General features: G+C 39.5%; 1 protein-coding gene across 7 annotated transcripts in view; it reads left to right on the top strand.

The window, feature by feature from the left end:
* The window catches only part of SSH2 (slingshot protein phosphatase 2), a 238487-nt gene that overhangs the window by 132585 nt on the left and 80353 nt on the right, over positions 1-25549 (top strand). Inside the window, exon 1 of one of the 7 annotated variants that reach the window (XM_031967734.1) lies at positions 1768-5226. The exons of the other annotated variants lie outside the window; for them this stretch is intronic. Within the exon in view, the coding sequence (XP_031823594.1) occupies positions 5171-5226 (56 nt within the window). The 5' untranslated portion in view covers positions 1768-5170. Of the gene's footprint in view, positions 1-1767; positions 5227-25549 lie in introns of those variants that run through there. 7 annotated transcript variants of the gene reach the window in all.

Here is a 25549-nt window from a genome sequence, read left to right as displayed (position 1 = left end):
AAAAAAATGGGGGAAGGGGAAAGCCCCTCACAATGTTTGAGCAAGGCAGTGCTGTTATTATTTAGAATGCTTCAATATTTAGTATAGGCAGTAGATTGTGGCATGCAAGAGCAGTGGTTGGTGAACGTGAGCCAATGAGATTCTTTTCCTCCTTTTCATTGACTTAGATTAGAAATTCCTAAGAGAATGACACCTATATGAAGCCCCATTTGGGTAGAATGGCAGTTGTGTGATGAATTATGTGTGTTTCTATGGCAGCTGTAACTTTTTTAAGTTCTCAGAAGGGATATAAAATAGTTATAACCAGTCCTTTATTATTTAGCAGTTTAATGTCCAGTTTGTGGGTAATCCAGCCCCCTTGCTGATAAAGCCATCTACTAAATACTTTTTAGGCATTTTTTCCCTAATTAGATTCATGAGAAGGGGAAAGGAGGAGAGAATCAGTAATTCAGTCAGCCTTGTTCTCTCCTAACTGGTAATAAAATTTAGAGAAAGGATTTAAGACAAATAGCCAAAAAAGAAAGACAGAAAGAAAAAGAAAGGAAGAATGAAAAAGAGGGGGAAAAAAGAAACATTTATTATTATTTAATTGTGTCTGACTTCATTTGGGGTTTTCTTAGCAAAGATAGTTGACTGGCTTACCATTTCCGTCTCTAGATCATTTTACAGATGAGGAAACTGATGCAAGCAGGGTAAAGTTACTTGCTCTGGGTCACATAACTAGTAAGGTCCCAAGACCAGATTTGAATTCATGGCTTTCTAATGCCAGGCCAGACACACTACCCACTATACCACCATCTGCGTGAAAACATTTATTAAATGACTGCCATGTGCCAGGCACTGTGCTAAGCAGTAGGAATGGGGGGAAAAGGGGCAAAAGAACATCTTTGTTTTCCAGGGACTCTCACATAAACAGAATGTAATCAACAAAGGGGGAAGACACTAGTATTGAAAGGAGGATTGGAAAAAAAACTTCCTGTAGATTGTGGGATTTCAACTAGGACTTGAAGAAAGCCAGGAGGGCAGAGATAAGAAAAGAGGTCATTTTAATTATGGGCCAATAAGAATGCCCAGAGTTCCGAGGTGGACTCGAGGAGGCCAGTGTTACTGATTCTGGAGAACAGGGTGAAGTATTAAAAGAGCACTGGAGAGGTAAGATATGGGCAGAGGAGCTATGGTTAAAGGGCTTAAAATTCAGATTATTTCATATTTGATCCTGGAGATAATAGAGAAGCACAGGAGTTTACTGAGTTAGGGTGCGGGTAACATGGCAGGCCTGCACTTTTGGAGGATCACTTCCAAATGGAGTGAATGGAGGATGGGCTGGAATTTGGGAAGACTTGTGACAAGGAGACCAATCATCAGGCTGCTGAAGCAGTGCAGGTGTGAAGTGATGAGGGTCTGGTGGCATTCTCAAAGAAGAGGAGGAGAAGACACTATAGCTCTTAGAAGGACAAAACCAATAGACTTTGGCAAGAGATAGGATATGGAGGCTAGTGAAGAATTGAGGGTGACACCTCGGTTTCAAGCCTGGACAGTTAGGCAGAGTGGGGGGAACATTTGGGGGAATGATAACAAGTTCAGTTTTCAACATGTTGAATATAAGATATCTACAAGATATTACAGTTCTGGATATCAAATAAGCATTTGGAGGTGTTGGTACTAGAGGTTACGGATAGATATGTAGATCTGAAAATCATCAACATAGAGATGATCATTGAATCCATAGGAGCTGATGAGATGTCCTAGTGAAATAATATAAAAGGAAGGAAAAAAAAAAAAAAACAGGGGAGAGAGACTGAGGGTCATAAAACAAATTGTATTCACAAAATAACTAATTTTTAGCTTACTGGCTGAGAAAAAGGCATTCAGACCAAAGGTTATCTGTCTCTTTGACTTCAGTTTTACATAGTAACAAAGCTAATATCTTAATCTGCCTCCAGAATTTCCATGTTCTCTTTTAATCATTACAGTATTCTCCCAAGCAAGAATAAAGACTGGATCCATCAGAATTTGGATTAAGTATAATCTCCAATAATGCAAAGGTTAATGCTGTTAAGTTTTGGTGTCATTTAAGGAGTCGAATGGGCTGAAAAATGTGCCTCAACTTACATATGTAGAGGCACTGGATTGAGTCATGGGAACTTTTTTTAGTCTTAGCTTTGCCATGAATTCGTCTGTGTGGCAATGAACAAATCCTTTAACTTTTCTGTACCACAGCTGTAATGAGAGAGCTGGTTGAGGTGATTACCGAGCCCCTTTTCATCTCTAGAATTCTATGATTTGGTAGAATCCAGGGATATTTACTACTTTAAAAAAATAATACTGAAGCTTAATTTCATATAATGCTATTGGAAATGTTAGAGTAATAATGCGGCCCTCTGTCATGTTTCGTGGTTAATATTGCTTCTAGTTCTGAGATGTGACCTGATGATAGTCAAGAAAACCTCAACCAGGCCTAGGAATGGGTTCTGCAGTGAGTACTGGCCCCATTTCTGTCTGAAGGATACTCATTAACACTTTCTGAGGGAGGGGAGAGGAGGAATCATATTCCTGACCCTTGAAATGATGGGAAAATTATAGAACTGAACTTAAATCTTCTAGCTTAGTTGAAGAAAAATGTGCAGATTTGGTTTGGCAAGACCATTTATGACTCCATGTGGAGTGGAAAATGGGCTTAGTTCACTTCATGCTGCTCAATCTAATTTGAAGTAATTCGGGAATTCCTAGGTTTTTGAGGACAGAGAGCTTGTCTCCTTAGAGCCTTGTTTCCTGGCAGTTGAGAGTAAAGGATTAAATTGAGCTGAAACCCCTTTGATTGGCATCTTGACACCCAGCAAATTTAAAAAGAAGGGATTTTGTTCAGTTTTTTAAAATGGATAATAGTGGGAAAAGCTTTCCTAAAAATATCCAAGTTTGCAAAGAGGACTTAACATCTTTTTAAAGAAGGAAAAAAAAAAAAAAGGACCTAACTCCTGGAGATGTGCACTACTAAAAACTTTCACAATTACTAGTGATGCCATCTCATAGAAGAAGTTTTAACTTCCAGATTTATTTGAAAAGACCTAGATGGGAGCGTTAAAATTGGCTAGCTCTGCTGAACTGGCACTGCCTGAGAGCTTTCAAGGGGAAACAAAGGACTATGAACTTCTGAGTGCCATTTGAGGAATCTGTGTGTAAAAGACAAGTATACAAACTTACTGAATCTATAGTAGTGTCTTTTTTTAGATGTAAAAGATCTTAATTCTGCACAGTATTGAGTGGTACGATGCATGCAGGCTTCCTTTCAGATAGGTAGAGATGATTACTCTGCCATCATCTACCTTGAATAGCATAGTTTCAGGTTGACTTCAATAAAACCCCATCATGGCACAAAGGGAGCTGTACTCACCTTAACAACCCCATTTTAAATAGGTATGATGCTGCTTTTGAACACTGTGGGAGATTGTAATAAATTGCACCTTGGCAGAGATTTCAAACCGACAAGTTAGCCAGATATTTTAAGCAATTGAGTTCAGGGTGTATCAGCAGATTTTTTTTTTTTCCAATGCCATTTGGGTGCCTGCTGACACATCTGGAATAAATATTACAAGTGACCACACTTCCTAGAGATGAACAAATAATGATGATGGGCCAAAGTCTGTTTTAAGATCCAAAGCCTTTCATTGATTCTTGCCCATCTGATTAACTTTAAAAAGAGCCTCCAGATAAGGTATAAATCTCTTCACTAGAGAACCATGTTCCATATTTGCATATCCTTCGAGTCTTGCCACTAGTTTTGAGTTTTATGAGATCAGCTAATTGGTGATTGACTAAGTAAAATGAATCATTTTGAGTTTCTGCATCATCCCCATTTGCATTACTTTAAAATTTGTAACTTTAGAGGGAAGTGGATCCAACAAATAAATCAACCAGAGAATAGGTTCCTCTTTCTGGATGCCAGTACATGCTGTTTCAGATGACACCAAAGTCTTTAAAGTGAAGATCTTTATTTCTGGAACAATTTTAGAGTGGTGGGTTTTTTTTCCCCTCTTACTCTAATGACTAGGTCTGTGGCCAGTGTTTTTTAAGTCAATGTTTCTTGGTGTGTTTATTTAAACATATTTTCTGATTCTGAAATTCCTGTGGCAACCTTGTTTTTTGTTTTTGTTTTGTTTCCTGTTGTTTCCGGTTTTTATGTCAAATAAACACCCACCAGGAGCTAAACACTTGCCTAAAAATTGGATTATTCATTGAGTCAGAAAAAAGAAGGGAAGTTATTAACTGGTTAGATTAAAGGGAGCTCAAATCGTCCATAGTAGGCATTTCTAAAGGAAAATAAAATGAAATGACATGAAGTAGTCTTGTCATTCAGTGTCGATTTTAAGCTCAAATAATGAAATCTCAAAAAACAGTGGCGTTGAATCTTTCTGACGATTGAGAAAATGAGATTTGGTGTTGCTTTACTGTCGAGCGAATATATTTAAGGGATTGGAAGACGTACTACCCTTTTCATAAAACATTCCTTTCAGTAAAATGCGTTTTCCCTGGTTGGGCGCACGCATGCATTCACTTCAGAGCCCCATCGATCTTGGGCTTGGCAAGCCCAGTGGCCCCCGCTGCCCGTCTAGGTGCCCTATGCCAGCGATTGCCCGGTGCAAGCAGGGGACGGCCCGGCTACCCTGAGAGGGGGCCCAGTGCCCCTGGGCAGGCCGGCTGCCAGCAGCCCGACTTTGGCCTCTGAGGCCCGTCCCCCACCCCGAGTCCCACTGCCAGGGCGGAGCCCCAGGGTGGGCCGTCCCTACTTTGTCCCCGGGCCGCCCCTGCGCACTGCGTCCCGCCCCGGACGGACAGGCGGTCGGCCCGCCCGCGGGAGGGGGAGCTCCGGAGCTCAGCCTGGTCCTAACCAACCCCCGGGTTGGCAAAGCAAAAGCAACTGCTCGGCAGCGGGCGCGTACGCTGGGGCCCCAAGCCCCGGCCAAGTTGCCGCTGCCTGCACACCTGGCACCCCTGGAACTCTGGCTCTCCTAGCTGCGGGCCGGGCTGGGCTGGACCGCCGGACGCAGGACGGACCATTCCTCGCGCGCCCCCCAGCCGGGCTCCGTTTTAGGCGCCCACCCCATGACTGAGCACGGGACCGGGAGAAAGGAAGGCGGTCCCCCACCCCACCTGCAGCCTCGGTGTCCCCGACATGATCCCCTACTTCTCCGCCAACGCGGTCATCTCCCAGAACGCCATCAATCAGCTGTGAGTACGGGCTCCCGGCTCGAGCTGGCCGGCTGGGCGCCGACGGAGCCCCGTGAGAGCCCCTGATTTACCGGGTGGAGGAGGCTCCAGCGGCAGCGGCAGCCGTCTTCATGGGGGGCAGGGGGTGCGGGGAACGAGCCAGAAAGAGAACAGCAGCCTTGATTTGAGCATTTTTCGATCCCCAGGTGTGCCCTGGAAGATTTGGAAAAGGTCAGGGTAGAATGGGTAACTTACAGTAGCCAGAAGGGTGTAAGAGAGCTCGAAAAACACCTCATTCGTAAGAATCCCAAGTTAACTCTTTGGAAGGACGAAGAAACTTTGAATCTCAGAGCTTGTTTTCGACTTCCAGTGGGAGAGCGGAGACTGAAAGGCTGAGAGCTTGGGCAGTGCCGATGTGTAATGGGTCCAAATTAAATCTGGAGAGATGACTTTTTTTAAAGCGCTTAGCACAGTGCCAGGCTCGTAGATAGATGGTGCTTAAATGCAGACACTCCTTCCGCCTTCCCTTCCCCCCAAATGATGGAGATCTGGGTGAAGGGTAGTCGACCTAGCATCAGGATTTCCAGCCCGGAAAAGTGTTGTGGAAATCCTGCTGTTGACTCAAGCACTTCATTTTCTAAAATTTAGACTCCCTGACATGCTCCTAATGGACTCCCCAGAGGAGGTTTATGAGTTTGGGTCATGAGTTCTTTCTGGGAACCAGACTTGGAGTTTATTTGGTTTATCACTAGAAGCATAGAACTCGCTCCTGACAGTCCAAAACCCGGGGTTTTCAACGCAGCTTACTAGAGCCTCCCGTGGAGACAGCAGTTTAGCCAGTGAAATGAAGAAGTTATGCCAGAACTCAGCAAAAATAAGCACGTTAAAGCCTTGTCCCTCGAATGCTTCTCTTGAGTTTGTCCTAACCTACTCCGGCTCACTATATCTGATATATGATAAGCAAACCGGTCATCTTGCCGTTGTAAAGTTGTAAAGCAGAGTCGTAAAGACCCAACTAGTGAAGTCCTCCCTCCTGAAGCTGACTTTTCAAACGAGTGAGAGGGGCTGCTGGGGTGGGGGTTCCTGAGGCCGAGAGTAACTGAGCCTGCTTTGTGCGTTTAGGGAGGTAGACTACTGCTGAAACTGCCATGGAATACTTGATTATGGAAAGCTGCTTTCTGACAGGCTGGTCAGCCCTGAATCGGCTGAATTTGGATCCCGCTACCCCTCACAGATCTCTATACTATCTATTTATCAATCATCCTCACCCACATACATATGTACATAATTGTTATGAAGGAAGAGATTACCTCTAAAAGAAATCTTGAGAGAATCTCTAAATCCGGGCAGCTAGTTGGTGTAATGGATAGAGCACCAGCCCTGAAATCAGGAAAACCTGGGTTCAAATCTGGGCAATACTTTCTGACTGTGTGGTCCTTAACCCCAACTGCCTCAGCCCCCCCCAAAAAAAAGAATCTCTAAATCAAATTTCTTTTAGCCAACAGACTCACCTTCCCCTTCCACCACACTAACTTTGAATACAAGTAAACTCATTTGACTTATCACTTTCTCTCTCGGAGAAAGTGCTAATGAAATAACCAAAAGGTAAGCCAGGATAGAAAAGAATCCATTAACTCCCCATGGCAGAGCTGCCTGGATTTGACTTTTTTTTTTTAAAGAGGAAGTTTGAATTTGTTTGGGGAAGGGGTGGGGGAAATTTTGCATTTACTCTTTCTAAGCCTCTTCACACACATGCAATATGAAGTCCTGAGTAGCCTGCAAGGTCACTTCTGCAATTTGGCAGTTATAGGAATAATCTTTAACTGCTGACATACTACTTACTTGGTACTGAAAAACATGAGTCACCATACTAAGAAAGACTTGTCTTTTTTCTAAAATGAATAAGTTGCGAAAAACATAAACAATTCTAAAATTCTAAAACATGCTTCAAAGGAACATATATATATATATATATATATATATATATATATATATATATATATATATATATATGTCTTTTGTTTTGGACTTTGCTCTTGGCATTTCTTTTTCTTGACTAAAACTTGGTTATTTTCATTAATATCGTGCTCAAAGTTAGTACTGCTCCTCTGGAATCAACATTTGAGTGTTCATAATATCTTATAAATCCTCTAGAATCTTTTTTGTTGTTGTAAGCTTGGATCAAATGCATTACTACAAGAGTCAGCTTTAATAATTCCTTTCTATGAAATGGCAGCCCATAGAGACAACATTGAATCAGTGACTCCTATGGATTAGGCAAGAGGTGTCCTTTGTGAACCTTGTCTTTAAAAGATTTAGTGGCCTAAGTGACTCACTGATTTCTCAGTTATACGGAGCATAGATAAGGAAAGGTGGGACTTTGTCACTTGAGATGTCATGAGACTATTAATGGAAGTGTGAAGGGGAGGTTCTCGTAGGTATTCCTAGGATTTAGAATTGAAATGTACCCACTCCTATTTTAGTGATCAAAAGAATCCTAAGGGACCTTAGAGGCCATCAGTTTTAAACTCCACAATTTACTGACATAGAAACTTTTACCCGTAAGAGGTTAAATTATTTGCCTCAGGCCACACAGGGTCTTATGAGTAAGCCAGAAAGTGAAAAGGGGGAGTGGGGGGGGGGAGAGGAGTGTTCTGAATCCAAATTCAAGATTTCAGTGCTTGAGCTTTCCTTTGAGAAGAGATTTTTTACCTTTTAGCCAGAATCTCCGGGCTAAATAATTTTTAGTAGCAGAATTTTCTGAATAGCTTAAGGTTTATCATTTTAAACTTTTTTTTAACTACTTTTTTTTAACTTAGCCATTTTGTTTAGAAACATTTTTGGAACACATTACATGTTTCCTTATTTTTTAAAAAAGATGATCTCAAATCCAACTTCTTGATTAAGAACATAATGTCCATGGGGACTCTTGAAATGGTGTTAGGGGATTCACCCTTATACTGAATGGATATTGTCCACCATGCCTTTTTTATTCTTCCCACCCCATTTTCAATTTTTTTTTGTTGAGCTGTTGGCTTGTAAATTAAGATAGTCAAGAACGTTAGAACCGTGTGTAAAAAAGAAGAGTTCTTTTTGGGTTCTTGGTGGGATTCCTTTTGGTTTCTGCTCTTTTTTCTCCTCCCAATACAACCTTGTTATTCATTTTGTACTATTCTATATAAATTCGTTTATGTACGCGTTTCTTCCATAATACACTCACCAAGGATAGGGACAGTTTCTCCTTGCCTTGTGTCCTTAGGACTTAATATAATCAAAAGTCTGTTAACTATAATTGCTTGTTGATTGGTTCTGCTCTTCAGGAGTCTTGTTTGCTTACTTTTTCCTTTACTTTTGTGATTGAAGTAAATGAAGCATTGATACTGTAAGACATTTCCTGAATTTGTATTTAAAAAGTTCAGATCTCACCTCTGTTTTTTATTAGCTGTGTCCTCTGGAACAAGGTTACTTAATTTTCCTGGATCTCAATTGTAAGATCTTGTGATATCTCTTTACCAGTGGAGCCAGCTAGGTGGCTCAGTGGATAGAGTATTGGGCTTAGAGTGAGGAAGACCTGAGTTCAAATTCGACTTCAGAGAGACTCAGTAGTTGTGTGACCCCATTGGGCAAGTCACTGGACCTATTTGCCTTAAACCACTGGAGAAGGAAATGGCTAATTATTCGAGTATCTTTGCCAAGAAAACCCTATGGACAGTATTGATGAGCTATGGCACACTATGGAGCCACAAAGAGTTGGACATGACTCAGACATTGAATGACAGTGTGAATCAAGGGATGGGACCTTGCTCCAAGGTGCTTTTCAGCTCCAAGTCTATGAGCCGATGATTTTAAATTGCTGAATGAGTGAATCTTGGAGATGAAAAGCTTTTCTAGTCATTTTCTCCTGGAAAAAGAAATTGTTGTCAGTTCTCTTTTTCCTAATTCAAAGCCTACAAATTCCACTGTTACTGTGCGAAACATCAAGTGTTAAAATAGAAAGCATGGAGCTGGTTTTGGTTAGACACCAATGGAGAGGCATTAGAAGTAAGTTAATTTGTGCTCAGACTCAGTGGCAACACTATTAATATAGACTTTGAGATACAACAAGAAACAAGCTCATTTGTGCTCAGATCTAATTTTAAGAATCTGGAGTCACTGTGAAGAGGGGGAGGAAAGGTGGAAAGTCCCCAAGAACTTTAACAATATATACTAAGTCTGTGTCCCTTTGGGTGTCCATATTTTTGAATATGATAAACATCTTAATTCCCCGATAAATTGATATTGCTTTGTTATATAATGAACAGACATACAGTCCCCAAGAAAACGTCACGAATTGCTCTTGCTCTCTGCCAGACATGGCTTGTCAAAAAATAAGTTGCTGTTTTTATGGTCTGGAAAGTTCAAGGATCATGAATAATTAGATAAAATGCTGGCATGAGCTATAATTGAAACAATGTTCCTATTATGAAGAACTCACTGCAGAACTCTTGGAATTTCTGTATTCTAGACATCACTTGATTTGTTAATGAGGTTCCTTTAAGCCTTTTTATCCTTGACCTGAAATATTTGTCCATAGTTATTTGGTTTCACTTATAAATGTGTTTGATGACTTAGCAGCTGTATTTCAGAAGTTGAGAAAGCCTGGAGCATAACAACAGATGGGCTTGTCAGGATGTCTCCCAATTGTTCCTTTTCAAGAAAGTGGAGATTTGGCAGCCTTTTCATTCTCGTATTAATAATAAAGATCCTTACATTCATATAACAACTCTTTACTGCTCAAGGTTAACTCATATGTTTCATTGGAGGCGCATAGGGTGAGACATTGAATGAATTGGAAGAAGGTACAATTTTATATAGCCTACTTGGATTTGGATGGTTCTACACACTGCTACTGTTGGGCTCCTCTAAAGCCTATACTAACATCATGCCCTGATGTATTTGGTAGCCTTAGCTTTCTAACTTTAAAATGCAGATTGTTACTTTTACTGAGTAACAGTTGCAGAGAGTAAAAAGAATACTAGCTCTGATTATGGTCTCTTGGTCTAATAGGTTAATCTGAGAGACCATCCAAGGGGGGAAAGTGTGCTTGTGTAAAAGAAAAGGAAGGGGTTAAGGCTTGTCAAAAAGAGACCAGTGGCCCCAGACTGCCTGCCTGCCAGTTTGGGAGGGGGCAGGCCTGCAGAATGGCATTTATGGACCACTATGCTGGGGCCTACTTTTACTAAGGGAATTGGGATTTCCATAAATATTTTAGCAGTTTGTAAAGGGCCCCAAAAAAGAAATGTTTGATCTCTGAGTATGCCTGGAGGACTCAAGAGATCCCTAATTAGGTAACCTGTTGCAGAGAGTTTTCATTTTCTAACCCCTTAGGGGCATGGATGGGGCTTAGACTTGTGAGTTCCATGGCTATATTCCTCCCAGCTGAGGAAACATTCTCTCCATCTAGGTCAGCACTTCTCAAAGAGCTGCGCCTGGAGCACTCACACATGAAGAAGTAGGGGTCATTGCAGAGGCAGGACCTGATCCCAGGTTTCTCTGACTCTAAAACCAGCTTGCCATATACTCTCCTGCTCTCTGTCCCTTATTTTCAGGGCTTTGAATCTACCTTCTAAAACTTTGGACTTAAACCTGTCACAGAAATGGAAATGGTGTCTGCTCTGCTTTCAAAGTATGCCTCTGTTATTCAGTAGAAAATTCATCTCTTCTTCCTACTCCACTCCCCCCAAAATTAAAATGAAATTCTAAAAGGAAGGAAAACTGCTTATTGATGTAGATCTAACTGGGTATGAATCGTTTAGATAATAATTTTTGGTTATATAATGCTTGATAGTTAAACTCACTTGAATAGGCATAAGCTTAATACTTTGAAAAAAGTAGGTCATATATTATTCCCATTCAATCTATGTGCAAACTGAGGGCCAGAGTCACACATAATCACACTAGAAGAGAACCAAACTGCTGACTCCCAGTACTTTTTACACTGTCCTTGATATATGCCCTTGATATGATACTAAGAAGGAATTATTCAGAACTTTCCTCTATATTCCCTCCCCAAATAAAGAAAACTCTTCAGACTTTTCACTCTAACCATAGCCAGGTTACTAGAGAGAGAATTTCAGTGTCTCTTAAGTCCAATGTCTTTGGGCTATTGAATGAATGATAAGGTCATACTTTGGAGGAATTCTCTGTTGGAATTTTTGGATAAATATAGATCTTGTTCTTAATGACAAGACACTAAATTGAATTCAAGATATGTAACCTTGGCTGGCTGGCAACTCAATATCTCTTAAAAGTGCAGAGACCCCCTGTTTCTGGATTGTTTACAGTCAAGGGTTAAGTTAGCCAGGAAAAGGCTTTCTTTTGCAGTTAGGTGATGCAGGATGTTGCTACCCCTAGTGCAATTAGTTTTAACTTGAAGAAATGTGCAAAGAACATCAAAGCTTCCTTAGGCGTGCCTCTTCAGAAAGGATGTAGTCAACTGTTTATAAATAGGTTGCAGGTTTTAAACAACAAAAGGTGAATTTGGATGCTTTTTTTTTTCCTTCCACTTTACTCAGGAAAGAATATACTCTGTATAGTATATCAACTTGCTTTGAGAAGGGTGTGACACTCCTATTTTTATGGCATCACTAGAGATTTGGAGTATACTTTGTCTGTTAGAGAAATTACTTCCCTTTTTACCTTAATAGAGCAAGCTTTGGATTGCCTCTGTTTTCTAATGAAGATTAACCATTTCTATACCACTTATTTTCATGTCACTTTTATTTTATTTTCAGAGATCAATATCAACAAAATAATACATTTTATCACATGAATTTCATACAGGATTAACTTATGACACTTGCTAGCAATCCAAAACTAAAAATAGACTGTTTATTTAGGGGGTAAGCTCCCCGTGACTGAAAATATTCAAGTAGAAACCCTGTACTCATTTATCAAAGAGTTAGTCATTCCTCCCTGGGGTGGAAGACAGAACTAGATGATCTCCAACTCTAAGATGAGTTAGATAGTTCAGTTGTTATTTCTTCAATGAGGCAACTGTATGTATTCTCTATGTTCTGGGTTATTAGAGGTTAGATGCAAAAGTAGCCATTTTTCCTCAGTGAGGGTCAGGAAACTTCTCCTGTAGTCTTAGTCACCACAGGTAACCTGCAAAATGTAGTTGGCCAGGTCTGGGAGCCCAGCATCTTGTCCTGGCTGTGACACTTTGTACATTGTGTTGCAATAGCCAGCTGGTGTCGATAAGAGCCGAACAGAGCGAGGTCTCTTCCTGTTTTTCTCCTCTTGCTTTACTGATTCCACAGATGGCTCTTCTGGACCACTGAAAGCCCACAGGAGAAATGTCATTTTAAGGACCTGAGTATTTTGCCTCAAAAAAGTTTTTAATGCTTTGTTAAACAGATGGCCCCCTTCTCATTAAATTAGCCACGCTGGTTTCTTGTGGTGGTGGTGGTGGTAGTGGTGTTGGTGGTGGTGGTGGTGGTTGTTGTTGTTGTTGTTGCTTTAATGAACCTTTTGGTTTTGTGGGCAGCTTCAGTTGCACAAGTTGTATGTGTTTGGGGATAGGGAGGGACTGACAATCAGAGGATCTGTGTTCCTAGGACAACTAAAATAACAGATTTAAACAATGAGTGAGCAGACTGGACCCCTCCAGGGCCCCTTGGACCAAGCTTGGAATGAGCCAGGCTCCCACCCCCACCTCTTTTTGACCCAGGACCAATTCTCGCATGATTGGAGTTCTCCTTTACAAGCCTTAGCTCTGTCTCATCTTAATTTGTGGCCTAAACTCAGCATTCTGTGATGCATAGAAGGTTGCAGACTGGTGGTAGAACTTGGGATGGAAAGTGGCAAATTTTATGTCCACAGTTCACACTCAAGTGTACCATGGTCCTTCTAAAAGCACATGGAAACTGAGAGCAAAGGACCCTTATCCGAAAGGGAAAGTGGCAGTGTTGTGTGTTACCAATATTGTTCCTGGCCTTGATAAGTTGGAAGAGAAGCTGGCATCTCGTAAAAGCTGTCGTGTAGATTAGGTTGTGGCCACTAAGAAATTTCCCTGATTGGATCCAGGTGTGTCTGTCTACACTGAGTTTTTATTATATATCCAGAAGGTATATAGCATATGCCCCCACTTTACAAATATTATACACATAGAAACTGATGGCTGTCAGTTTTATAACTGTGACTATTGAATCAGTGATTGTACCTATCTGAAACTACATGTAAAAAGACTAGGAGGAACAATCATGTTACTCATCATCCAGAGCAGTACATGGCCTCCTCTAAAAGTCAATCCATCCCATCTCCCTTTTGGGGCTGATAGTATATTAACATCAAATGCCAGGTGAAACTGTTCACTCCCCAGAGGACTGGTAATATGTGTGATGGTATGAGCTGAGAAAGGTGGGGAAAGAGCTCCATGAACACTCAATTGTCGTGCTTTTAATAGCTTAGTTGCCAAATTAAGGCTTAGTTTAGTTAGGACAATTCAAAAGCTCTGGGAATCTTCTTAGTTTATAACTAAACATTTTGTGAAAACAAAAAGAAGTGAATGAAATGTGGAGATCTTTTGCATGATTGAGAAAAATATCAAGCAACTTTTGCAGTTAGTCAATTCATAAAGATTATGAGCATTCAAATGCTGAGCCACAATAGGAGCTTAATAATCTATTAAAACAAAAAATGCTGGAGACTGAATGTAAATCAACAGATGCAATATTCACGTTTTTCCTTTTTCTTCTGTGTTTTTCTTTTCTCTCATGGTTTTTCCTTTTGTTCTGATTTTTTTCCTCCCAACACAATTCATGAAGAAATGTGTATCAAAAAAATTAACATATGTGCATAACCAGGGGAAAAAAAGAAAACAAAATGAAGGGGGAAAGACAAAAAATAATCATTGAAGCTGCTAAAAGCAACATATCTCTGAGGGAATAGAAATAGCAGAGTAAGACTTCGTTTTAATTCTATTTAGGTTTTATTTAAGCAAGATGTAACCTTTTTTTTTTTTTTTTCCATTTTTCAGAAATATATCTGGACAACTAGAGAATTCTGACAAGCTTCCCTTCCCTTGCAGGTTCTTTTTCTCTCAGCCAGGGGGGGGAAAAAAAAAACTCCCTTTGTAGAACTCTTATAAAATTTACATTTATTCCCTTCCCTGGCAAGTTCTCTTTCTCACAGCTGGGGGGCAGGGGAAGGAACTCCCTTTGCAGAACTCATATAAAATTTACATTTATGTTCTATTTTGTATTATAGATAGGTACAAGCCTTACCATTCCTATTGGAGTATAAGCCCTTCGAGGTAACTAGACAGTTTATTAGACATCATTGTTATCCCTTTAGAGCTTAGAACTGCATTTTGCACATACTAGGTACTCACTGTTGAACTTATTCATCTCCCCTCTCACCTAAGAATAGTTTGTTTGGTTTTGTCTTGCCTGTGCTTTGCATATATCCTTTAAATCACTTGGGTGCTCTTTTTAAAGTATGGCAGTCTCCCCTTTTGACTTGATTACATGACTCAGCTGCCTTCTCACCCCTAAGGCCAACCTCTCTTGGCACATCCCACTACCGAGCCTGCCCTTCTTCTCCCACCACTGAGCTCTTGCTGATGGCCTCCACCCAGGCCAAGCATACTTCATTCCCTTCCTGGCTGAGCTTTATACTCTCAAGTCTTGATCACCATGCTCCTGCCAGGTGACGCTTCTCTTCCTGCCCCTCCTTTCACTACTCTTTGATGCTCTCTTTCTGTTAGAACTAAGATTCTTGAAGACAGGAACTGTCTTTTCTATTTACTTTCACTTCTATCCCCGGTGCTTTTGTGTATGGCACAAAGTAAACACTTAATAAATACATGCCTACCTGCCTGCTGAATATCTCAAAATATTTGTAGCAATGCTTTTTATAGTAGTAAGAAACTTAAAACAAAGTAGATCTCAGACAAACAAGTTGCAGTACATAGAAGTAATGTAATAGTATTATAAGATACAGGAATTATGATGATTGCTAAAAAACAGGAAGACTTATGAACTGATGGAAAACAATATACAAGGACTAATTACCACAATGTAATGAGAAAAAACAGCAAAACACTGGAAATTTGAAGGTTGAGATAGGAGAATGCATCTTACTCTCTTTGCAAAGCTGGGAAACTTTTGAGGAGGAAGACTGCATGTAATATCAGACTTGTTTATTGTATTGTTTAGTTTTGCTGAACTTACTTTCTTTTTTCTCTTTGTTATGAAGGATGAGAAATACATCTTTTGGGAAATGCAGGTTGTAGAAAAACCAAAGATGATAACTATTATTTTTTTTAAAAAATTAAGTCCTCGGGTCTGTGTATAATAACCAATTTGTAATCACTATTCCTCTATTCAGACTTGTCCACTCTTTTACATCTTACACACATTAGCCACACATTTGACAAATGTTAGTTGAAATGTTGTCAGCCTGGGTTTTCATGTTAGCTTTGGGTCCCCAAATTTAAATATATATAATAATAATAATAATAATAATATATATATAATATATATAAGAGAGGTTGGCCCTAGGGGTGAGAAGGCAGCTGAGTCATGTAATCAAGTCAAAAGGGGAGACTGCTATACTTTAAAAAGAGCACCCAAGTGATTTAAAGGATATATGCAAAGCACAGGCAAGACAAAACCAAACAAACTATTCTTAGGTGAGAGGGGAGATGAATAAGTTCAACAGTGAGTACCTAGTATGTGCAAAATGCAGTTCTAAGCTCTAAAGGGATAACAATGATGTCTAATAAACTGTCTAGTTACCTCGAAGGGCTTATACTCCAATAGGAATGGTAAGGCTTGTACTTATCTATAATACAAAATAGAACATAAATGTAAATTTTATATGAGTTCTGCAAAGGGAGTTCCTTCCCCTGCCCCCCAGCTGTGAGAAAGAGAACTTGCCAGGGAAGGGAATAAATGTAAATTTTATAAGAGTTCTACAAAGGGAGTTTTTTTTTTTCCCCCCCTGGCTGAGAGAAAAAGAACCTGCAAGGGAAAGGGAATATATAATATATATAATAAATTCGCGCCTCATCATTTTAGAGAAATCTCAATATGTGCATACTTACTTTTGTCTGGAAATGATTATATGGAATTTTGTTTTCTTGTTTTCTGCAATGTATGGTTTGTTGTTGGGTTGTTTAAGTTTTGTTTATGTTTAAGTAAAATATCAGTTAGTAAAATATTTTTAAGTATCCATCATGTGAAACTTATGTATAACTCCAACAAGAGACATATATGCTACCTGCAAACTGGCCTAGAGAGTCTCATCCACAGGTGGCTGTCATAAATTCTTTGTTCCTGGCAACCCATGAAACAAAGACAAATCTAAGTGAGCTTGTTTTGTGCATCCTTTTTTGCTTCTGCAGAGATTGTGACAGGAAAATGGGGCAAAAGATATTAAGACACATGGAGTTTATAGACCATTTTGTAAACTGTCACTTGGCCATTGGAATTCTGAAGGTGAGATTTTTGTCCTGTTTTCAATGAGTCAAATACTACAAGAAGAATTGAATCGTATCGATCTTGTAATTTTAATTTTAAACAAAACCAGAAAAAAATAGCAAGTTTTAACCATGGGAGTATGGCTCTCAGGTTTTCCTTGGAGAAGCAGATAAAACAATTGGCAGAGTTGGTTTTATCATGTGTTCCAAAGTAACTAGGAATATCATGACTCTAGGTCATCTTATATTACAAGATTCATGACAAGTATTTGCAGATGACTAGGAAAATAATTACAGCTTCTGTAAGGACATCTGTTACAGAGGTTGAAAAAGTATAGAAATTCTTCTGAGAACTTAAGACCATCCAAATGAAAATGATATATATTTTTATATTGAGTGACTTAAACACAAATGTGAGAATCAGGTGGCAAGAAATAGATTGGTGTGAGTGGCCCCAAACTCACAAAAACCTCATGCATCTACATTTTTAATACTTTGAAAGAAAGAATTGGTTGGCACCAAGTAACATTGCAAAAAATGAAATGATATCTACTTTACACAAATAGGAAACAACTAGTTATTCAGATCAGAGTCATTGCTGCAGAGTGAGCTTCTAGACCACCAGCTTCTTAATGGAAAATCCAATATTGATACAAAGCTAAAAGAAAGAATTAAAATGAGAAAAGGACATGGCATACAGTTGAAACAACTCATTTCTAGCCTATTCAGACAAGAGATTGATAATGAAAAATGGTAGTAAATGGAAGAAGAAAGTCAATCTTAAGTATAAGAATTTCATGCAGAAATGTCGCTGCTGTAAATCAGTTGCTATCACAGAGGCCAAGAGAGTGTAGAAACAACCTTAGTCAATAAACCCTTGACTTATTTACCAAATGAAGGGAGATGCAGCCAAAGGCAATCCCTGGTTAGAATATAAACTGGTTTACTAGACCTCATAGAAAAGAATGGAGGGAAGATTGTGAGCAGTATTGCCTCATTAAGCAGAGGAAAACTGTGCAAAATAAAAAAAAATTATAAAATATTTAATGAATGAAAACACTGCAGCTCGAATACCAGAGGGCACAGGGTTGAATGCCTGAGTTCAAATCCCCAGAGAGGGTCAATATTTTATGAGATTCCCTTATATACATCGAGAGCTTCCTTGATGAGGTCTCAAATCAGGAACAGACAAGTTTTCCTTTTTTTTTTTTTTTTAAAGTTTTTTATTTTCCTCATTTTCTCCCTGATCAGGAAAGCCCCCAGCCCTTCCAGTGGGCCAGAGACCAGACAAGATGCCAAGATAGGCCAGGCTCAGAAGGATTCCCATCTGCATTGTGGGAGAGAACATCCAAATGTTCACAGATCCATGTGAATATTTGAACCCTGCTGTCTTGCAAATGAGTCAAAAAAAAGGGGGAACATGCTCCATTTTTGTGGCTGTCCCACCTGTATTGTAGATTTTCTTTTTTAATACTTCAACTATCTGTCATTACATTGATATAGATACTCCTTACACCACATTGACAGAGTAGTTCATCTGTAACTTGGTTTTTAAATGTTACTGTGTCTGAAAAATTGTGACCCTGCATGCATCCTGTTGATAAGCTTCTGGTTCTCCTAGAGCAGGCCTGCAGTCCCTCGCTGGACCTGTACTCCAAACCCTTTTTTAGCCTGGTAGGCCCTGCCAGAGTATGAACTTTCTGCAATAGATATAGCCTTTGAGGATCAAAGGTCATTTCTATGCTGTGGTGAAACATTCAAGGAGCATTTTAGGGGGAGACCTTATATACAGATGGTAAAAAAAAAAAAATACTCAGATGAATCATTATTCACAAGGGGCATTGTATTGGCACTTAAAATCAACGTAATCAAATGTAAACTTTATAATAAAACACTTTTAAAATAACAATGATCTCAAAATTCTAAGAAGCAAAAAGATAAGTGTAGGTTAATACATTCACCTTTGAACTCAGCACCCACTTCCTGAAAAGGTTTGCTTTGATTCTTGGAAGGGTTGGGCCTCCCTCCTCCTGGTTGTACAGGCCCCTCTTTCTGCTCACCTGCTGTCTCTTAGGTCTAAATGGAGCTTGGAGCAAAAGCTTTGTGTGTGGTTTAAAATAAAAAAAAGTGCAGATATTGCTTAGCTGGTTGCCTTGAGTTGGTGCCAGACATTCGGATTTGGGTTTTCCTTTAGAATCCTCCCCACTCTGAGCCATGAACTAGCTAGAAGGGACTGAGAGGCACTCTAAGCCCAATAGCCTCTTTGCTCAAGAAGAAACTAGTCCCGGATATAGAAAGTCACTAGCTCAGCACCACAGTTTATTTAGTAGCTAGCCATGAACCCTCAGTGTTTGTACAGTGGTTCATTTTAAAGACCCATTTTTAATTTTTATTTTTTTAATTACATATAAAAACAATTTGTAATCTGTTTTTATAATTTTGAGTTTCAAATCCCCTCCTTCCTGCCTTCTTGCGAAGGCAAGCAGTTTGATATAGGTTATACAGGGTGTAGTAATACAAAACCTATTTTAAGGACCCACTTTTAAAATTTGTCATATTATTAGGAAGACCAAGATTCTAGGTCCAATTCTGCTATCCACTAATTTTATTACCCTGGATGAGTCACACTTCCTCTGCATCACAGGTTTCTCTTGTATAGAATGAATGGCTAGATGAAATCAGGTCTCTTCCTGCTCTGATGCCCACTGAACTGAGGGAAAGGAGAAGTCACATGACACTGATTTTTTTTGTTGTTGTTGTTGTTATGGTACATATTGGCAAGTTTTCTTCTTACTCTAAGAATTTGAGGGTAGAAATAACTGTGTTTGTTTCTTAGTTATTGTGCATTTCTTGGAGACTCTGGTGGAAAACTGTAAATTTTTGAGACGAGTCTTTTTTGAAAAAAAGTCTTTGAGTCATATTGCTTATATTTATCAGAGCCACAAGTCAGCAATTGCTTTAGCTCTCAGTACTACCATTAGGGCAAGATAATGTCAGCTACAGGAGTACAGAGGGTAAGAGGAGAAGACAGGAAGAAAATGCTGTTGATAACCTAGTGCCCTCTGCATTTGGTTGGGGTGCCTGCCATCAAGGGGGATCAGATGCTTCCCCACCTGAAGTATGACAGCAAGTCAACTGCTTCTAGGAAAGACATATTTCTAAGGAATGGACAACTAGGAAGATATATTTCTAAGGAATGGACAGTGAAAGTTTTGGGGGTGAAGTTTCACTTTTTGTAAGGCCAGCAGCCCTGGACATGCTACTAGAGAACTAAAGAGATGTCTGCAATAGAGGATGAGTTCAAAACCTTCCTTCTGATGGTATCTTAAGCCTCTGTTCGCCTCTTTTCCATAACAAGCCTTTGTTCACTGAAGGGTTGACGTCAGTAGTCGGCCTGTATAGATGTCTACTGGAGACTAAGTGGAAATGATAAGGTGTCCTAAGGTCAGAGGAGACTAGTGTGGGGTCAGCATGGCTTTGAGAAAGGGGAAAGTAACCCTTGGGCCCTGCAGGCATTGATGTTAAAGTGTAGCCTGGGAAATGTTCGGTGCATGGTCAGAGAAGAACCAATGGCAACTTTCAGCCAGTAGGAAGAGAAACGAAGCAAATCATGCTTTAAATGGAGTGAACTAATTGAATTTGGTAGTAGTGTGGTGTTCACTCCAGAGATGGTTCCTGTAGAAATGCTGCTCTGTTTACCATGAGATTGCAGGAAAGCCAGTCAGAAACAAAATGAACCATGACTGTTGGGGCCTTTTGTGAGTGTCAGCGTGGAAAGCCAATTAGGTGAGATCTAATTAAGTCATTTGGCCAGCTTCACCCCATCTAGCTTTAGGATGGGAGGAAAAAAAAAAAAGAAAGTTAATTGCAAGAATGCAAATAACAGCTGTATTTCTAATTATCTTCATAATTAAACTGACTTTTACTTATTTCAAAAATTCTCTTGCAATGAAAATATTTTTGTGTATACCAATGAGTGTGAATCAAAAGTTCCCCATGTCCTTTGTGTTGTTTCTGAATCTCTTATTTACAATCATTAATATACAGTACATTATTAGCCCATTGTTATATTAGATGCAGTTTTATCTCCCATTGTAACTTTCTAATCACTGATTGGGGTGGGATGAGAGACCACTTTGCTACTGGTGTTCTTTTAAATTACAGAAACCAAAGTACTAGGGAAGAAAAGAGGGAACATTAGAAATTAATAAGCTTTAATTTGCCTTGTGTTTTTTGATAAGTTTAAAATTGAACCTGATGCCCTCATGTCATTAATGGATCTCTCTAAAGTCAAGCTGAAATGTAATTATAAAGATCCAGCTTAAGATGACAGGAAAAAACAATGATGAATGTTGGAGGGGATGTGGGAAAATTGGGACATTGATGCATTGTTGGTGGAGTTGTGAACTAATCCAACCATTCTGGAGGGCAATCTGGAATTATGCCCAAAAAGTTATCAAACTGCATAAGCTTTGATCCAGCAGGACTACTACTAGGTTTATATCCCAAAGAAATACTAATGAAGGGAAAGGGACCCACATGTGCCAAAATGTTTGTGGCGGCCCTTTTTGCGGTGGCTAGAAACTGGAAAATGAGTGGATGCCCATCAGTGGGAGAATGGTTGGGTAAATTATGGTATATGAATATTATGGAATATTATTGTTCTGTAAGAAATGACCAGCAGGATGGTTTCAGAGAGACTTACATGAACTTGATGCTAGTGAAATGAGCAGAAACAGGAGATCATTATACACTCATTATACACAACAACACTGTATGAGGATTATTCTGATGGAAGTGGATTTTTTCGACAAAGAGAAGATCTGATTCAGTTCCAATTGATCAATGATGGACAGAATCAGCTACACCCAGAGAAGGAACACTGGGAAATGAATGTAAACTGTTTGCATTTTTGTTTTTCTTCCCTGGTTATTTTAACCTTCTGAATCCAATTCTTCCTGTGCAACAAGAGAACTGTTCGGTTCTACACATATATATTGTATCTAGGATATACTGTGGCATATTTAACATGTATAGGACTGCTTGCTATCTGGGGGAGGGGGTGAAGGGAGGGAGGGGAAAAATCGGAACAGAAGTGAGTGCAAGGGATAATGTTGTAAAAAAAAAAAAAAAAAATTACCCTGGCCTGGGTTCTGTCAATAAAAAGTTATAATTATTGAAAAAAAAAAATTTTTTTAAAAAGCGGTCCAGAACTGAGCCACAAGATACAGTCAGTATCATCTGTTCACTTCCCACAATTAACCACTTGCTGTCTTAATCTACCCAATTCCCTCACACCTACTTATAGAGGATTCTGAAACTTAAATTTTCAATTTAAAATTATTCTGAGTTTATGGATTTTCCTCACTCATGTGCCTCTCTGTTAGGTTTATTTGTGTGTATTCACTTTTCCCCACAGATAATTGAGTGCATTTTTAAGAGAACCGAGAGGATTCAAATATATGTAAAGACTTTGTTATATTGTTTATTCCTTTATTTGCTTTATGTTTAGTTTCTATGTTATTATAATTATTGTTTATGTTGCCTTATTATTAAGTAAATGTCTATATTAACACACACACACACACACACACACACACACACACAAAAGATAAATAAATAAAGATCCTGCTTGCCCTAGAAAGTAATGAGAAACTGTCCCTCTCTCCCTTTCTTCTTTTCAGTGGTAGTCTATGAGCATTGAAAATTTCATATATGGTCAACCTTACATGTATTTGTCAGTTTTTCTGAATTGCTTTTTTCTCTCCCTTTAGGTCTTTGTCATAGCTGATCAATCACGGTGTAGAGAGAGGAGAAAGGCTAGGGACATATTTAGAAAGGAAGGTGATAGAAAAACAAAAGTATTTATAAAAATGTTCAAATAAAGCCAATTTGATATCCCCTAAAGTGAATTTGAGTCACTGAATTTTCTTTGAATGTTCTATTACAACCACTCATATTTCCTTTTTGAGGCTCACAAGATTTCTCTAGATTGTTTAGAGTTTTGCTAGAAACCAGAAAATTGTGTTTGTTCTTCAGGCTCTCTGAGCTTGCCAGTAAGATTTCTTGATCCATTTTAAACATATTTATCATGCCTTAAACATAGCACCAGCTCTAAAATACTGGACGCATTCAAGCAAACATTTTTCTCCCCCTCTAATGGGGAGAACTCCCTAGCCTTTTGACTCCCTTTCCCTTGTAATCTTGAAAGAAGCATTCCAAGAATGGCAATTGCTTAAATGAGACTTGAAATATTCCAGTGAAGCCAAGATGCTTCTGTGTGCTTGGGCTTCTGTTCGCAAGCTGTGTGGTAGAAGATAAACAGAAACAATATTGGGGGTGAAGGACTTCTGGTACATTGAACCATATCCAGGGAAGCAGAAATAATTAAAGTTACAAATGATCTTCCCAGGGAGGGAAAAGTTTGCCATGTTATGCTTCAGCAGGAGGCAATGCTAATTGCATTTAAAACAGGTGCTTATAGAACTGCTGACTTCTTTATGAAGCTATTTGGAAGGTTTGGGACCCTGGCTCCTTACACTCATTGCAAGCTGTTAGAAGAATACACATGAGGTTTCAACCTGTACATACTTGGGGGACTCAGAGCTTCCATTAAGCCATTCTTTCCTAACACCTCTGATTTCCATAGTCCATTAAGTGTAGATGTGAATTTTCAACAATTTGTGTGAGGGTATATATTCTGCACCAATTCTCCTGTCCTGCCATCTCATAATTATTTATTCAGGCCTCAATCCAGGGCCTGGCCAGGTCTTGGTCAAAATTTGCAGCTTTTTGCATAAAACCTTGAGAAAACTCAGTTTCGTTTATCGCTGGGGGAGATTAGTCACCCAATAAAAGATATACTTATTTATTTAACCTTGAAGGGTTTTCTCCTGAGGAAAATATTCCTTTTTCTTAGTGCAATGAAAATTTTTAATGAAAGGTATTCTACACTGAGCAGACCTCTAATCCTGTAGAAGCTAAAGATGATTGAAACCTTATTTTACTACTAATTTGGAAATTGATGTTAGGGAAAGAATACATACAAAAAGAAAATGTATGGAGTATCTAACTATTTTTGGTATCCCCCAGGACTATGTTGTTGAAATCCTCCATCAGAGAGGATGATCCCCTCCTAGTTCTGCCATCTTGGTAATAAAGTAAACTAGCTGAAATGTAAGAGGTCCTTCAACTTCTTCAGGGACACTAGAAAAGCTTTGGGAAAACATCCAACATCTGCTTATCTTTCCTGCAGTGGAAATGTTCATAATTGCAACGTTCAGTTTCCTTTGACTGAAGATAAACAGATTTCTGCTTGTTATAACTAAAAAGTATGTTTACTGCATTCTTTAGATGGATTCCTTTTTTTTTTTTTTTGATAGTTTAGGGGGGTGTCTCCATAGGCATCTGGTGGTTATTGGGATTTTCTTATCTCTGTCCCGTTATCTGTCTCTGTCTCAGTCTCAGTCTCATTCACTCTTTCTTGAAGACAGCTGTATTTTTTTTTTCAATTTGTTCAGTCCATTCCTTTTTTCTTGCCATTCCAATTCCAACTTCTGCAGCTCCAACCTGCCTGTGGCTCCATTTACCTGTTCCATCTTCAGGATCATCTTTCTTACAAACTCCATATTTTCCAGGTCATTGATTGTTATAAGGACTTTCCCATCAGTTTTGTCCCAATTTGGTGCCTCCCTTTCTGGGTACAGTGAAAATGCACATGGAGGACCAGCCCCAACCAACCCTGTGTTTTCCACCCAAAGACCAAAAGATTGAACATTTCACTGGGGTGCTGCAGACAGACCTTTGTGTGTCTGCCCCGGGTGTGGTTGCTCTGGCCTGATTGGCCCCGGAAGACACTGCATTTCTTCAGGTGCAGCAGGCACGGCTCCGTTGACCCTGCCCCATCAGCAGAGAATGTAAAGGGGGCTTCCTCCCGTCTTCTTGGTTGATTACCGGCTCTCTGCATGCCATCAGTGGGCCCAGGGCTTGGCTCTCCTTCTCTGTGCCACCTTGTCTAAATACAGAGGTCGATGCTTGACTAATTCAGGAAAGGAGCAGCAGAGGAGCCTTAGCAGATTTTGCTTCTTTACTTCTAGTACAGTGATTCTTAAAGCCACAGTATCACTGTGTTGTTAGTGGGGGTGTGGGACTTAACCTTGTGCATGACTGACTGTGGCTAGCCTTAGCAATTTGGATTTTGTAGACAACTGGGGATCCGAAGGCAAAAACTGGCTTCTTAAAGCTGAAGTCAGTTACTGTCAGAAAGAGTCAGTAGATGTGATGAAATATGTGGATATTAACAGAAGGTAGATGAGTTTCATATTTCAAGGACTTGAAATTAGCATTTCTGTTAGAAGTAAAAGACTCTTCTATGTTTCAAAAAAGTAATAATTTTCATATTGTTCATGGGCATACTTTTATAGATATTATTTCTGCTCTTTATTATGAGTTAAGTGATAGTATTCATTATGTTTCTGTTCCTTATTCTGTGAGATAAGTAGTAGTGTTTACTAATTTCAGTCATGTCTGACTCTTCATGACCTCGTTTGGGATTTCCTTGGCAAAAATATCACGGTGGTTGGCCATTTTCATCTCCAGTTTGTGGGAAACTGAGGGAAATGGGGATTTGAATTCAGATATGACTCCAATCCTGGCTCTACACTGTGCTATCTAGAGGCCTTTACTAATTAGCCCTAACCTTGTGGTCTTCATATCACCCTCCTAGTTTTATATCGGAGGCCCAGCTTCAATGATTTGCAATGGATCATAGGAGTTTCACACAAACTGGGACTGACCTTTCCTCTGTCCTCTCTTACCAAAAGATGTAAAACTGCCCAACGGGGCTTTTCCTTTTTCAGAAACTGAAAAACCAAATAGAAG

This window comes from Sarcophilus harrisii, chromosome 4 (assembly GCF_902635505.1).
Source record: "Sarcophilus harrisii chromosome 4, mSarHar1.11, whole genome shotgun sequence".
Taxonomy (NCBI): domain Eukaryota; kingdom Metazoa; phylum Chordata; class Mammalia; order Dasyuromorphia; family Dasyuridae; genus Sarcophilus; species Sarcophilus harrisii.
This window is presented reverse-complemented; position numbering and strand designations above follow the sequence as displayed.